At 38.9% G+C, this 16,895-nt stretch overlaps 1 protein-coding gene across 1 annotated transcript in view; it reads left to right on the forward strand.

Annotated features, from left to right (window-relative positions):
- Pan3 (poly(A) specific ribonuclease subunit PAN3) overlaps nt 1–16,895 on the forward strand; it is a 120,490-nt gene that overhangs the window by 33,042 nt on the left and 70,553 nt on the right. The window contains 1 exon segment of the mRNA XM_005083181.3: nt 734–895. Coding sequence (XP_005083238.1) covers nt 734–895 — 162 coding nt within the window.

Raw genomic sequence — 16,895 nt, forward strand, 5'->3', positions numbered from 1 at the left:
ACGATGCTGCTGTGAGAATGGCTTATGAACTTTATAAGTATGTTAATAAATGAATTTGCTATTCTGTTGCACAATTTTTAGCTATTCATGTGTTCAGGTTACTGCAATTTAAAAGGCCCAGTGAAGTTTTTGTTATTGTTTTGCTGTTTACTTTTTAACACTTTAGTCTATATTTTTGTTCTTTGAGTACCTTACTTTGCCAATTTTAGAGTAACTACCATACTCCAGTCTATAATGCACAGAATTAAAATTATTTATAAAAAGCCATTTCTTAGCAATCAGTTACTTCCTTCAGTTGGAGTAGTTCAGTGGGAAATAAGATAGTGAGGTGAGTCGTTGAAGAAGACAAGAATTGAGAATTTCTTTAATTTTTATTTTGTGCTCATGAAAACAGTTTTTTCCATATTGCAGTGAGAATAGGTAAGTTAATTGGGAAGTTGTGTAAAAGCATTCACCTTGCTAAGTTAATTTCTAGCCATAAAGTTATAAGATCAGATTATAATTCTCTATAACATTGGTTATTTATGTAATGTTGTTCAGTCCATGAATACTGAAGATCTTAGAGAGGTCTGGTGGGATGGGAGATGTGGGTGGTTATGAATTCAGAAAAGATTCTTAGATTTGACTTGTTTCCTGTCCCACCTTCCTAACATCTCCTGTATTTTCAGTATCTTAGTTTAGATTAGTGTGGGGATGTTAGGAGTGGCTTGGTTTCTTTCCTTCTTTCTCCTAGCCAAGGAAGTGTCGCCTGGGGATGCTGGAGGAGAGGCTAGTTCCGATGGGATCAAAGGCACGAAAAGCAAAGAACCCTATTGGCTGCCTTGCTGACAGGTGTAAATCAGGAGTACCCATCAATATGGTTTGGTGGAACAGAGTCACAGAAAACAATTTACAGGTAAAAATAATTTTTATTAGACATTTTTGAAAGTGATTCTTGGTTTCATTCTCTGTCTGTGGGTTGGTGGATATGAAAAATTAAAATTAAATTAAATTAAAATTTTTCTAAAATCAAAGCAAGGTAGTAGCCTATTAACTAGCTATTACAAATAGTTTTTGTTTGTTTTGAGACAGGGTCTGTCTGGTAGCCCTGGCTGTCCTGGAACTCTCAGTGTACCAGGCTGACCTCTGCCTCTTGGGGGGGGGGGGCGCTAAAGGTGTATGCTACTACATCTGCCTCACAGATGACTTTTGTTTGACTTTTTTACTTTTCCTGCTTTGAAAGGTCCGCCCTTTCATTTTTGCATTTATGTGTGTGTGTTCTGCTGCATGTGTATTCATGTCTGTGCATGTGTGTGCATCAGGGCACAACCCGTGGAGCTCATCATATGGGCCCTGGGAATCAAATTCAGGTCATTAGGCTCGGCAGCAAGTACCTTTATCCACTGAGCCATCTATCTTGTTTGCCCTATTTCTCCTTTTTTTCTGAGGTGGGGTTTTTCTGTGTAGCCCTAGCTGTCCTAAAACTCACTCTGTAGACCAGACTGCCACCTCTGCCTCTCAAGTGCTGTGATTAGAGGCATGTGCCAACACCACCCAGCTATTTTATTTTTATATTAACCCATTCCTTTTAATATATGTTAATATTTGAAGGTATTTTTTCTTTTTCCTGGTATTAGGGAATTGAATCCAGTTCCTCGCACATGCAGAATCTATGCTTTAATTATTGAGCTACATATATGCTCAGCCCTAGTTGAATTGTCTTTGAAGAATTATTGCTGTAGATGGTTATATTCACTTGGAATTTGAAACATAGGAATCTTCATATGTCTTTTTGTACTTTGTTTTTCTTTTTTGAGACTGTCTTACTTTGTAGCCCAAGCTAGCCTTGAATTTATTTGAAGCTGTGGTTCTCCTGCCTCCACCTTCCTTTTGTACATTTTTTATTGGACATATATTTGTCAAAAAAAAAACCCAGTTTCAGTAGTATACTATTACATGATTCTTATAATTTGACTATTATAGCAATATATTGAATAACGGAGAAGAAAATTTTAAAGTCAAGAACCAGATTCTTTGTAACATTTATACAAACCAATAAAATAACTTACATTCCATTTTAATGTATTATTATATTTTCATTCTTAAAAATTGGAATTTTTTATATGATGCATAGTGTTTAATTATAATTTCAGATTAGAGATTTTCTTTTCCACCCAAATTTTGGGTGGGTTAGTATTTAAAATATATTCTTAACTTCAAATATCACATGCTGTACATACAAAGATACTACAAAGTTAATAACTTGGTTTAATTTCTGTTTTCAAACTTGGTCCTACAGTATTTTATTCTGTAATATTAATACAGCAGCAATAGCTATGTTGATTTAGGCACAAGGATAAATTATTCCAAAAATTGTTGCAAAGTGTGGTATTTGCCCTACTGAAACTTTATAGTTAAAGAAAACCAGCCAACCAGCCAGCCAACGAGGCAGTGTCACATAATCATATGTCTTTAAAAAATTTTGTTGGAAGGTTTTGAATATTATGAATGCTAATATAGTTTTAAATGACTTTTTCTTGTCTCTGAGATCTGTAGGAAAAGCTATTTTGATTAGGTTATTATAGTTGTTTCTTAGTTTAAAAATCAAATGTGAAAATACACTGACACAAGGATTGTGGGGAGGGACACTGTCAGGGTCTAGGTTCAGTTCTTTCATCTCTACAACTGCTTTCCACCTTACCCCAGTGACAGTTCTGAGCTCCTTCCTTCCTTCCTTCCTTCCTTCCTTCCTTCCTTCCTTCCTTCCTTCCTTCCTTCCTTCCTTCCTTCCTTCCTTCCTTCCTTCCCCCCCCTCCCTCCTTCCCCCCCTCCCTCCCTCCCTCCCTCCCTCCCTCCCTCCCCCCCTTGTCCCCTCATCCTCTCCTTCTTTTATTCTGTTTACAGTTTTCTGTCTGCATATATGCCTGCATGCGTTGTGAGCTCCCATGTGGTTGCTGGGAATTGAATTCAGTGTTCTTCACCACTGAGCCATCTCTCTAGTCCCTGAGGTGCTTCTTTGTAGTAGATGCTGAAAACCATTGGGTTACTAAAGGAAGGCACATTTGAATTGTACTTAAAATTGTTCATAGAAACATGGCATTTGTGCTGAAAAGATGGATGGTTCTGAGGTTGAGAGAGCTATCTATCCCTTATCCTTAAGATGCCCTTCCACACTGTCAGTTTGGTTCCCAGCACCCACATTGGTGCTCACAGCCATCTATAACTCTGTAGACAGACATACACACACATACCTACAAAAATGATTTTCATTAATATGTGACAAAAGAATCTGTGTCATCTGAATCTGACATGTTTTTTTTTGTTTGTTTTTTTTGTTTGTTTTTACGAGACAGGGTTTCTCTGTATTATTTTAGAGGCTGTCGGTCCAGCCCGGCCTCGAACTCACAGAGATCCGCCTGCCTCTGCCTCCCGAGTGCTGGGATTAAAGGCGTGCGCCACCACCGCCCGGCACCTCCCGGCAACCTGACATATTCCTGATAGTGTTCCTTTATGCTTCACATAGTTGCTTTTTTTTCAAAGACACGGGAATGTTGTCTGAACTCAGAACTTTATAAGCTTGAAAATGCCTCCCACCATGAATCATGTGCTACATTTACTGATGAACACTCCTGTAATCTCATTAGTATATTTATGGATTCCTAAACCGAGGGCCTGTAGTAGTTTCTGAGTCATGGTTATGTTAGTGTACTGTATGTTTTTCCATACCATTTTGTTACCTTTTAATATGATTTTTATATTTTTCTTTTTTCAACATAATTTATTTATCCATTATTTATATGATGTGTGTATATGTTATGTATGTACAGGTGCCATATCTTCCATGTAAAGGTCAGAGGACACCTTGAGTCTTGGTCTTCATCTTCCACTCTGTTGAGGCAGGATCTCTTCTGATTCTCTACTGCATATTCAGGCCACTTGGTCTTCTCCCATCTAGCTAGTGAAACTTGATGTGTAGAATTCTCCAAGTCGCTTCCTTTAGGTGTCCCTTTTCTCCAGATTCTGGTGGCCTATACATTTCATGAATCATCTGAGTTGGTTGGGGGCTCTCAGTGGTTTTAAAGATTATGTTGTACCCAAAATTTGAATCCTCCAAATCACCAAGACCCATTTCGATGCAAAAGCAAAGAGTGTTTTTTTTTTTTTTTGAATTGTAGTTGTTTAACGAGCTAACCTTATCCATTCACCGTGGTAGATGGCTGGAAAAGACTGGTTTTTATATTTTTGATATGTTTTAAATAATTTTACATCTGATCCATTATTTGCTTTTTTATTTTTTTAAAGATTAGTCGTCTCGAACAGCACTTTAAAAATTTTGTTCATACTTTATTTAAAAAGCTATAGCCATATCATGTGGTAAACCTGTAATAGATACTATGTTTTACAAATGTTTTCTTTTGGTTAAGCATTTATGGCATGAGTGTTATAGTTCAGGGAAGAGGCCCATCTTGAGAGAAACTGAGTGACATTGAGTATAAACAGTATAGAGAGCTCGGAGCACACACTAAAGCCATGATTTTCAGACTGTTTCTCAGACTCTACTGTTCACCTGCACTAGAAGTATGATTGGTTCCTGTAACTATGTAACTGAACTTCTGCCAGGAGACTTCATTTTTAGAATGGCAATGCCAAGAGAGTTTACTAGAGATGGGCTACAGCTTAAGCATAATTTATGCCACTTGATAAACAGAACCTTTTGTTGAAGTGACATCAAATTACCTTTCTTTCTGAGACATTTTTTCTTTCCCTGAGACAGTGTGTCTCTGTATAGCTCTGACTGCCCTGGAACTTGCTTTACAGACCAGACCAGAGATTCCCCTACCTCTGCCGTCCAGGTGCTGGGTTCAAAGGCATGCACCATCACTGCCTAGTTTTTTGAGATTTTAAACATTTCTTCATTGATTTCTTGATTTTGATTTAACACCTTGGGTTTTTTTCCACTTCTAATGCCAAATAAAAACCAATTTAACAATTTAAAAATTAGCAATAACATCTCTGTTTTTGCGGCTTTGTTTTTAATTTAATTTTAATTTATTCTTCCATAGTTTCATTATATGGTGAACTTTTACTGTTACTCTTTTTTTCCTTTTCTCCTATTAAATCCCTCCTTCCCAATAAATATCCTCCCTATTTCTATGTCTTTTTCTGTTATGAGTCATTGAATTGGGATTACTTGCATGAGCATGCGTGGGAGGTCATTTACTGATTACTTTTCAGTGGCTATATTGCTAAAGAAAATGACACTCCGTCCCCCAGGAACTTGTTAGCTGTCACTTGTTTCTCAGGTATGAGTGGGAACTTGTAAGCCCTTTCCTCATGCTTGATGAAATGGTAACAGGTCTGTTCTTGTGTAGCTAAGTATAGCTATATAGCTACATTGAGTTCATGAGTGCAGTGGTCATGTTTTGTCCAGAAGGGTTTTTAGTTTTGTTGTGTTTTGCAATACATCTCTTTATCTTCTGGGTCTACATTCACTATATATTTATTTATATATGTACATGTGTGAGTGTGTGTATGTTTGTATGTATGTATGTATATGTATATGAGTGTTTTGTTGCATATTATATGTGTAACTGGTGCCTTTGGAGATGGATCCCATGGAGATGGTTTTAAGCCCTCATATGGGTCCTGGGGGAAAAACCTTTGTCTTTCTTTCTTTTCTCTTTTCCTTTTCCTTTTTGTTTTTTTGAGACAGGGTTTCTCTGTGGCTTTGGTGGCTGTCCTGGAACTTGCTCTATAGATCAGGCTAGTCTCGAACTCACAGAGATCCACCTGCCTCTGACTCCCAAGTGCTGGGATTAAAGCGTGCGCCACCAGTGCCCAGCTGACCTTTGCCTTTCTTAAGAGCAGCAAATGTTTTTAACCCATGAGCCATCTTTCTAACCCCTTCATTTTAAAAAATGCTTTGTGTGTTTTGCCTGCATGTATGCATGTATATTATGTGCCTGCATTGCCCGTGGTGGCCAGAAGAGGGCATCGGAGATCCTGAATGTGGCTTACAGATGGTTGAGAGCTATTATGTGGGTACTGGAAATGGAATCTAGGTTCTCTGGAAGAGCAGCAAGTGCTCTTAACCCCTGAATCATCACTCCAGTCTAAGTGAAGGATATTATAATTATAAACTTATGGTGTTCTTGGTAATAGCACATGCCAAGGAAGATGAAGAGCTAGAAAAGCGGTTATACTTTTTACTTGAGATGAGTCTTGAGCAGTCAGTCAGTCATTTTTTATTGTGATCATTTTAAATTTAGTCTGAGTGTAATAAGAGATGTAGCCAAAACCAGAAGGAAGACATAGGAGACTCTTCCTATTAGAAAGAAACTGATCTTTCGAGAATCAACATGATATATGTCTATATCTATCTATCAAAAAATTTTTGGAGGCTGTCCTGGAACTAGCTCTTGTAGATCAGGCTGGTCTCTAACTCACAGAGCTCCTCCTGCCTCTGCCTGCCGAGTGCTGGGATTAAAAGCATTCACCACCAATGCCTGGCTTCTAATTAGTATATTTTGACTCATGCTTTTTACCAACTTGCTCTATGCCATTCTTCTAAATTAAGTGTATTTAATTCTTCTTCGTCTAGACCTTCTCTACTTGAGATTTCCATCAGAGAACAGTGTCAGTGTCTGCATTTTCTTGCTTGCTGGTTAGCCTGTGAATGCTGCTACTTCAACATTTTCAGCCCTACCCTAATGACTTTGCTTAGATTTTCTCATCTTTACTTAAATCCCCTGGTGCTGGATCTTCCAAGACTGACTACTTTCTTTTTTTTCTTTCTTTTTTTTTTTTTTTTGACTACTTTCTACTGCATCTCATTGCTTTACATCCGTGGGGTCATCACCTTCCTCATCACCCCTCTGTTATGAGCACCATCTGCTTCCTCATCATCATTGGCCAGTTGATGACTTTCAAACACCTCTAACTGAGGATCATGAAAACTTGCCCTGCGTTGAAGTCGACTTGTCCTTTTCTCCACATGTTCAGGTTTATCAGGTTGTTGTCTCTCTGAGAAAAGGCTCTAGAGCAGTGGTTCTCAATGGGGGGGGGGACGGGGGGTCTTCGAAGGAACCTTTTACAGGGGTCAGCTAAGACCATCATGCATATCAGATATTTACATTACAGTTATAATTGTACTAAAATCAGTTATAAGTAGCAATAAATTAATTTTATGGTTGGGAGTTACCACAACAATAACTGTTAAAGGGTTTTGCAGCATTAGGAAGGTTGAGAACCACTGCTCTAGAGTAACTGGTACATTTCAAGCTAGGACAGAACACTGTCTTTCAGCTATATCTTTCCAACAAGTAATGCGGGAGGCACAGGATACACAATATAGCATCATACCTCTTACCAGCCAGCAGCCTAAGGAAGTATGTACCAGTTCAGTTTTTGTGGTTTTTTTCCCCCCCCCTTTTCTGACTTACTGTGTTTCTTGTTCTCAGTCTGAAGAGATGGCTCAGTGGTTAAGAGCACAGACTGCCCTGCCAGAGGACCTGGGTTCAACTCCCAGCATCCACATGGCAGCTCACAGCTATCTGTAACAGTTCCTAGTGGTTCGGCACCCTCACACAGACATACATGGCAGACAAAAATACCAGTGCACCTAAAATAAAAGAGTTTTTCATAAATGAGTGTAAATCTTTCTTCATGTTTCCCTCTCTGAGTTCTTGTGTGAAAACGTAAATTTGCTGCCTTGAATGATTGCCCTTTTTTGAAGAACACATGGACTACAGTCTTGGGTCAGCATATTTATTTATTTTTGAGTAGTAAGCACAGGTTTGGACAACTCATGTAAGTCTTGTAGTCTTCATCATGTTCAGTTTCTTAAAGCTTTTCTTGTGCCATCTGACATGGATTTTGTTGACCAAACTTAAGTTAGGAAATGACAGCTTTAAGAAACTTCTATTGAGCTGCTGCCCCCCCCCCATGTTGTTAATATTATTTTGGAGGAATGGGACAAGGTCTTTCTATTATGTAGCTCTGGCTGTCCCAGAACCAGTCAGAGATCAACCTGCATTGGCCTGCTAAGTGCTGAGATTAAAAGTGTGCTCCACTTGCTTGGTTCCTTTCTTATTCTGTAAACTAAAAGTCTTGTCTTCTGTAATTCCCTTTTTCTGCTCATTCTTTTGCTGCCCCCATCCTGAATCTGTTTCAGGTTGAACATTGAGGAGATAATGGATACACAGCACAGGTGGGGGATTAAAGGTGTGCACCACTATATCTGGCAAAACTAAGTCGGTTTGCTTTGTAGGAGCAAGCACATTATACTATTTTTTAAGGGATGAGAACAATTAATGTTCACCTGCCCAATAACTGAAGGATGAAAAATCGGGCAGTATACATGCTGTTTTATTAAGTATAGCAGTCATGTTTTCCCCATTGACAAATGGAAAACTGATTTAGAAAAGTCATGATCTTGTAAATCCTGAGATTTTCTTACAATACTGTCTACTTTTATCCCTGTTTTTAGTTTCCCAGCTGTTTTTCACGACTTCTGACCTAGTTTATACATTTCACATAAGTCTGAACATTTGTCAGATGTTTTTAAGATCTGTGCTGCCTTCCCTTTCTGGGTCATGTCTCCCATCTGCCGACATACAATGTATTTTACTTGGATGGACTCCTGCTTTACTTGGGAAAGTGGTGGTTTATATAACGCACACACTGAGCATCTTAGTGGGTCTCTACCTCTGTTACCCTATATAATTGCTACTAGAGCCTGAAAACACATTTTTCCTTTCAGAAGATGGTGCTGATGCCGCCTCTCCTGTGAGCACTGTCCAAGCACCTGTTTTTTTAAAATCTGTTTGTCCTTTGACACTAGATTGTTAACTATTTGAAACTATTGTTAGTAAATGAAAACATTGGAGTATGTTAGTCATTTGTGTAACATCACTTTGATTTTCTTTTGCTGAGTAGTATGGGCCTGGCTCCCCCCCCTCCCCTCCCCTCCCTCCCCTCCCTCCCCTCCCTCCCTCCCCTCCCCTCCCCTCAAATGTGAGTGCTGGGGATCTGAACTCAGGTCCTCAAATGTGTGCAGCAAGTACTTTACCTGCTGACCTGTTTGCAGCTCCTTCCTTCCTTTTCATATTTGAAATGAATCATGGCTTTGTGGGGAGGCTTGTTTGTTACTTCTAGTATCAACCTGTTTTAGATGTTCAATGGTGATTTCCTCTGGAGTTTTAGAGATCGTACTCATTTTGAAACAAAAAGTCAGAGATTAATGTTCTGATGAACTTAATATAGTCAATCTTGTGAGCCTGTTAATAGTCTTAATTATTTTCATTTCTTTGGTTAATGACAAAGCATGTCTATATTTCCATGTTTTTCTAGTGATCTCAGCCTAGCACTAATCAAAGAGTTGATTGAACTGTCCCATCAGCAGCACCCAGTTCACCTTCATGCAGATTTATTTTGATGTCTGGTCCCATCTGGTCATCTATCTAACTAAGGATTTGTTGAAATATTTTATCATCTGCCTAGAATTGTGAGCATTCAAATTTCTAAGCATGTAATAAATACTTATTGTTCATTCTTCCAATTCTCACCTATCTCTTAAAATTGGTCTTTGTTTCCATTTATTGAGGATGCTCATTGTAGTTTTAGTTATGTTGTGTAGCATCACAATTTGTTTAGGATAGGGCAGTAATCCTGCTTTGTTTTAGTGTGTTACCATCTTGATGCTGACTTGAAAATTTTTAAAAGTTGGTTTTAAAGTCCCTTTTTAAAACCTTTTAATGGGACTGGAGAGATGACTCAGCAGTTAAAAGCACTGACTATCCTTCCAGAGGACCACGGTTCAATTCCAAGTACTCACAATGCAGCTCACAACTGTTTGTAACTCCAGCTCCATGTGATCTAACACCCTCACACAGACATACATCATGTACTTTTTTGGGAAAGGTTGCCTTAGTGTGTTTCATCTTGTAAGAATCTGGGGCCTGCTTGAATGACAGCATTGAGGAGATGCAAGGTTGTGTAACATTCTTGTGGTCTTAGAGATTAAAATTAGCCTAAAGGTAATGATATATTAAAATCATGTTCATTTTTCCTCAAAAGTTGTACAATAGTTGATGAACCCTAAGTTATAGGAATTACTGGGAATGTAACAAGAGGAAAGTGCACGAGGACTGTTGGGTCTGTGAGAGGATCCACTCGATCTCATTGTCTACGTGTCAGTATCTCCTTTGATGTCACTTTACCCTCCTGAAAAGTAGTTATTAAGAAGGCTCATGTTAAAGTTTCATGGATCACAATAAGTATGTAGGGCCCAGGAATCAGAACATTTTGGATCTGATAAAATAGATTGGAATTAATAGACATAAAATTTGCTAATAAGATTATAGGGTTCCTTGGGTCTTTGAAGAATTACAGAACTGCTGTGTAACTGCATTGGTCTTAATGCATACTCTCTGCTTCCATCCACTCAACCCTGTCTTCACCTCTGTCATTTCATTTTCCTGAACTCTACCCAACTTGCTGTTTCATGTTAAGTAATGACCTGTGTGTCTGTTAAGTTGTTTTTTCAGACCCTTTGTTGCCATGGTGTGTGCTCTCTCTTTGTACTGTGTGCTCTAGAGTCTGTGTTTACTCCTGTTGGCAAATCTTTGATTTGACTTTTCAATTTGTAGATAACCTCTTCCTATATAAAACTTTCTTCCTTCTACGTTATAAACACGCCCTGTTTATTTTTCTATTAACTTGGTACCTAGAAAAAGAATACTACATGGAGAAAAGGGTTCATATGTTTAGGCAGTTGTACAGCAGATTTGGGGAACTAGTTCCTACTTGTATGAGCTAATTTCCTGCTTTTCATTCATCCCATAGCTGAAGTTTTTTCACTTTCACCACTCACTTGAAAATAAATTTGAAAAGGCTGCCTACTGGTCAAAAGTTAATTGGATTTGTAGTAGTTACTTTTTTTTTTTTTTTTTTTGGTCATAAAATGCCTTGACCAAAAGCAGGAAAGAAATGATTCATTTTGGCTCATGGTTCTTGATGAGATAGTGAGGGGGCATGGTAACTGGCAGGTATATCACATTTCGTCCACACACATGGGAAACAGAACTGTGGTAAGGCTTTAAAACTTTCAACCCCTGCCCTTGGTGACATAGTTCCTTCATCAAAAGCTTTGCTTTTTTTTTTTTTTTTTTTTTTTGGTTTAGAGACAGGGTTTCTCTGTATTATTTTGGAGGCTGTCCTGGAACTTGCTCTGTAAACCAGGCTGGTCTTGAACTCACAGAGATCCACCTGTCTGCCTCCCAAGTGCTGGGATTAAAGGCATGCGCCACTAACGCCTGGCCAAAAGCTCTGCTTTCTAAAGGTTCTGTAATTCCCTCACTCCCATTCCCTAACAGCACCACCAAATGGAACTAAGTGTTCCATTACATAAGCCTGTAGTGCAGTGGTTCCCAACCTGGGATTCAAATGACCCTTTCACAGGGGTCGCCTAAGACAAAACACAGATACTTATGATTCCTAACAGTAGCAAAGCTATAGTCATGAAGGAGCAGTGAAAATAGTTTTATGTTTGGGGGTCACCACAGCATGAGGAATTGTATTAAAGGGTTGCAGCATTGGTAAGGTTGAGATCCACTGCTGTAGTGGAACATTTCTCATTGAAACACTATATGATTCTCCATATTCCCTATAGGTATGGTCATAGCCCAAAGTCTCTTCTTCCATGCTCTCCTTTTTTTTTTTAATCAGAAAACAAATGATAGCTTCCAACATTCATTTCCATTTCAAAAGTAAGGAATGATGGCACAGTAAATAAAAACTTGATCAGTGCAAGGCTGAAATCCAGTAGGGCAAACACTATGTGTGGCTTTACTGTCAGCAACATGCATCTTTCTTTTGGGCTGATTCTACTCTCTGAATGCAGCTCTGAGGAAGAAAGAAGAGTTAGTGGCAGAATTGGGAGGATTTTGAGGTCAGGGCAAAGGGAAACGGCAAGGGTCTTCAAATACAAAGTTAATGAGGAACAGACTGAGGGGAGTAGAACTGTCAACAGTGTTCCTTGCAGGAGAGGACAAGTAACACTTGTGTCTACTGACTATTGTTATGTAGATTGACAGTGAAGAAGAACAAAAAGTAGGGCCCCAAGAAATTAAAATGTGCATACTATAATTGCAGCCTATTGAATTACTTGAAAGACCATACCCCTCTGACCTCCATGCCTTTAGGCCTTCTTTTACGACATTGACATTATATGGTATACCTTTTGTCCATCGTGGCTTAATGAACCTGTCCTTTGGTATTCAAGTCACTTTTATAGGGTCTTATGGCTTAACTGCATAGCATTTGATACATGCTTTTTCTAGAACTTACTGTACTGTACTTATTTATATCACTGCCATATAGGCCATATTTGGGTAGTAAGGTATAGGTACTGTGCTATTTGAGGTTCATGGATGTTCTGAGCTCTTGGGTGTACAGACCTCCATTTAGAATGTGAAGTTCTGTCCTGTGAGCTTGTGGCGCACTAAGTGCCAGCCATAGTAACCCAAAATGTACTGTTGAATGTACTCTGATAAGTGAGTTAGCTAGGTGCATAATTGGCCTATGAGTCCAGAAATGTAGAGTTTTATATATTTTGTTAACTTTCCCTTGGTAATTTTATGACAAAAAAACCATGTGAAAAAAATTGAAAAGTTTAGTATATTTTGTGATTACATATGCTTAATTCTTGGTTTATCAAAAATGGTTCTAAATAAATCTGCTTATTGTGAACTGCAATGGATAGGGTTAACTATTTGGTCCTGTGGATAGAAGGAATATATGTTACTGTAGAAGGGAATTGTGCCTTCATGGAACATTCTTCTCTTGAATGTTCAGGGTACTAGTTTCCTGAATTAGTTGATATTGAGAATCCCTATGACCATGAGCTAGACAACATGCTCTGACTGCTCTGTATTTGGATTTTTAGATACTACCACTATTTAGTGAAGACATGAAAATAAAATAGAATGATATGAGTGCCTTTGTGATTTATAATCTTAAACTGCCTTTTATAACTTTTCTAAAGTATTTTATAACTTTTCTAAAGTATTTATGCTTTTTGAAAATACTCAGATGTGAGAGGAGTACAAATAAGAAATTAAAATGCTTTCATCCTTCTCACAGCCTAGAGACAACATCTTTGCTGACAATTTAGTGAGTGTCCTTAGGTACTTTTATACACTTGCCTGTGTTACTCTCTCTGCTATTTTTCTTCTTACACATGAGCAAGCCTCTTGAAAGACGCAGCAGTTTATCAGTGCCTGTGTTTTATTTTGTTTTGTTATCATGCATCTGCTATCTCTGCTAGTTAGAAATACATCAGTGTACATAGTTTTTGAGCTACACACTGTTGTCTACCATAATCCTTATTGCCAGATCTCTAGGATAGTTCTTTGTCAATTCCTTTATTTTTTTCTAAAGCAGAGTGAATATAGGTCTATTAAGGAAAAGTTTAAAGAGGGCCTACAAGAGAGGAATCCCTGCTATTTATTTCTGTTACATTGCTGTGAAGCAGCACCATGACCAAGGCAGAAAGAAAGCTTTTCAGTAGAGGCTGGCTTACAGTTTCAAAGATTTAGTCCATTATCATCATGGTGGGGAGCATGGGGGCATGCAGGCACCAGAGCAGTAGCCAAGAGCTACATCCTAATTGGTAAACAGAAATTGAGAGCCTAGGTCTAGTATGGAATTTTGAAACCTCCAAGTCCACCTCCAGTGACATGTTTCTTTCAACATGGCCACATTTATGCCAACAAGGCCACATCTCCAAATCCGTCTAATCCTTTCAAAGAGTTCCAGTTCCTGGTGACAAAGAATTCAAATATATGAGCCTATGGGGATCATTCAAACCACCACACCTTAAAAAAAGAAAGGAAGGAAGAAAGATGTGGGGGTTGCATCTGCTTGAAATCCCAGAACTTGGATAGGTCCAGGAGTCCAGGATCAGTCTTGGCTGTGTCTGAAATCTGAGACCAGCCTAGGTTACTTGAGACCCATCTCAAAAAGGTAGAAGCTAACAGGGAGGGAGGGAGATGTAAGGGGGAGGTGCTAGTTTAAACTTAGTATATTCTACTTATATTGTTTTTCTCCTTTGTTAGAGGTTTTCTGGTCAAAGGGCATTATGTTTCTCATTTTGATACGTACTCTCAAACTGAAATCTTAAGTGGGGCCCACCTATGGAGTTACCAGTTTCAACCTGAGGGGACTTGGATGCTTAGGTTTTACCCTGTTTACAGAGGATTCCTATGTGCTGAGTTGATACTTTTCATCTTACTCTATCATAATATAATGCTTGTAATACTGATATTCATTTGTAGGATTCAGCATACACATGATAGTTTACTTTAAGATCGTCCAAAAGAACACTAGCAGGAATCTTGAGGAAATATTGGAACCTTCACCACTGTCCATCAGTTTGATCTGATGTCGGCAATCCTATCTCTGTTGGACTGCTTAAGTCAGAGGGCTTAGTTTACTTCAGGATATGTAACTAACTGTATTACCAAACAGATTGCACAATAGCAATAGTATTTAGATACTGCATTTAACTTCCAAACACTAAAACCTGTGAAATGGTGTGAAACAGATCCTTACTTCTGTGGCCTCATCTTGTCTTGTGAGAGACTGTTTAGCAAGGCAAAGTGCCCAAGTTCACCCAGTCCCCAACAGGTAACCACAAGCAATACTTGAAGCCAGAAGAAAATTCCTGTTTTCAACCAGGCAACATAGGGGAAATAATGGAAGGCATTTGCCACAGTATGGGGACCAGATTGGTCTTAGAATGAATGCTTACACACACACACACACACACACACACACACACACACACACACACACACACACACACACACACACACACACACACACACACACACACACACACACTGGTGCCATCAGCTGTTCTGGTATACTTCTGGTATATTGTTCCTGAAGAGAGGCTGGTTTATAAAGAAAAAAATGCTATTTTTAGAATTAATGGACAAGTATTTTCTGAATTAGATACAAAGATTAAGTCCACAGATAAAAGTAGACTAGAACCACCACCCAACAAACATTAAGCAAGGGGCACTAAGCTATACCAGACAAACAGTGCTGGGGAGAAAAACAAGGTTTTGAGTTCAAGGAACATATTCCTCACTGGAAATAATGCAAACTATCAGTGCAGCAATATTTTTGTTTGTTTTGAGAAAGTCTGTTATATAGCCCTGGCTGTCCTGGAACTCTTTATATAGGTCAGGCTCACCTTGAACTTGCTTCTGCTTCTAGAGGGCTGGGATTAAAAGTGTGTGCCACCATGTCTACCTCAGATAGTGTAGTGGTATCTTTAATATGCAAGGAGGCAAATATATCTTTCCAGGAAGCAAAAAACATCATACCAAAGTTCTTTATTTATAAAGATACAGAAATGTATGCATCCAAATGAATGCATATAAAAATTGGTGATACTCAAGTTAGTTTTGTAGTTTAGTTAAAGATGATCATACTTGGCCTAATTCTCTGATTTTGGAGATGTGCTATGGTCATGTAAGATGTTGCCTGTGATATTAGGCAGTTAGTCTCTCTTGTGACGCATTATTTCAAATTTAAAAATTCCCAAGAAACAAAACAGCTAGTGGTGCCCAGTGGTAGAGCCCTGTCTGGCATGTACAAGGCTGCAAAAACAAATGAAATTATTTCAGACACCCAGAAGTGGGAAGAGCCAACACCTGTAGCCCCAGCATGGGACCAGGTAGTAAGTAGTAGTATTGTGGGTAGGTGGTCTACCTGGGCTGCATAGCCTAACCCATTCCCATCCCTGAAAAAAACAGAGTACATCACCATTAGATATATTTTAATAAATACCAAAGTTAGTACTTTAGAACATAAGTAAATCCTGTAGAATCCCTGCTATGGGGAATCTAAATAGTGTTTGGTTATGGTAGTCCCAGGAGACATAAGATAGTTTGTGAAAATCTAAAGACAGGTACTTGAAAACCTAAAGGAACTACCATAACAGTAGAACAGGATTTTAGGTTAATACACTATAGATGAGTGAAAAATACTCAAATTTGGGGTGTGTGTGTTTGTGGGGGGGGTCCTTAGATGGAACCAGAAGTCAGATGATGGCTTTATCACTGATGGCATAAAATCTACATTGCCTGAAGATAACAGTAATGGACAGAGTGTTTCAGGCTGGATTTTAAAAACTATAATGGTGGTAGTAAGAAACTTGTTTTAGAGACTAGGGAAGCGGCTCTCTGTGCAAAGAGGCGCTCATTCTGCAAGCTTGAGAACATTCCCCAGCACCTACATAAAATTCTAGGTGTGGTGCCAGTCGCCTGCAACCTCAGTACTGGTGGGGGAGTAGGTAGGTTGCTGAGGTTTGCTGGCCAGCCAGCCTAGCTGAAAAACAATGGGCTCCAGTTTCAGTGAAAGATCCTTTTAGAGGATAAGGTAGAGAGCAATAGAGGAAGAGTTCAGACATCTCTTCTGGCCTCCACATGGGTATGGCCAACCCCCCCCAATTCAGTACTTATTTACAAACAAAAAGGAGCCTACTTTATCACTTTATCTGGGCAGTGTTGATGCACACCTTTAGTCCCAGCACTTAGGAGGCAGAGTGAGTTCCAGGACAGCCAGGGCTAAACAGAGAAGCCCTGTCTTGAAACACCCGCCCCCCAAAAAAGAAGCCCACTTTATATATATGTTAGAAGATCCACTCTGCTACTTAAAAGAAAGCTAGGCCATTTGTACATTATGTGAAACAAGCTGGACTTGACAGCATAAAACATCAGGGATAAAGGTCATTTGATAAAACAAGGTACCTCTGTACCATTTAGCCATTAAGAGACTGTACTTGCCATTTTTTTTTATTAATTTAGCTTAAACAGATGGCAAAACCTGCACTTAGGAATATA

Source organism: Mesocricetus auratus, unplaced genomic scaffold, assembly GCF_017639785.1.
Source record: "Mesocricetus auratus isolate SY011 unplaced genomic scaffold, BCM_Maur_2.0 Super-Scaffold_100008, whole genome shotgun sequence".
Lineage (NCBI taxonomy): Eukaryota > Metazoa > Chordata > Mammalia > Rodentia > Cricetidae > Mesocricetus > Mesocricetus auratus.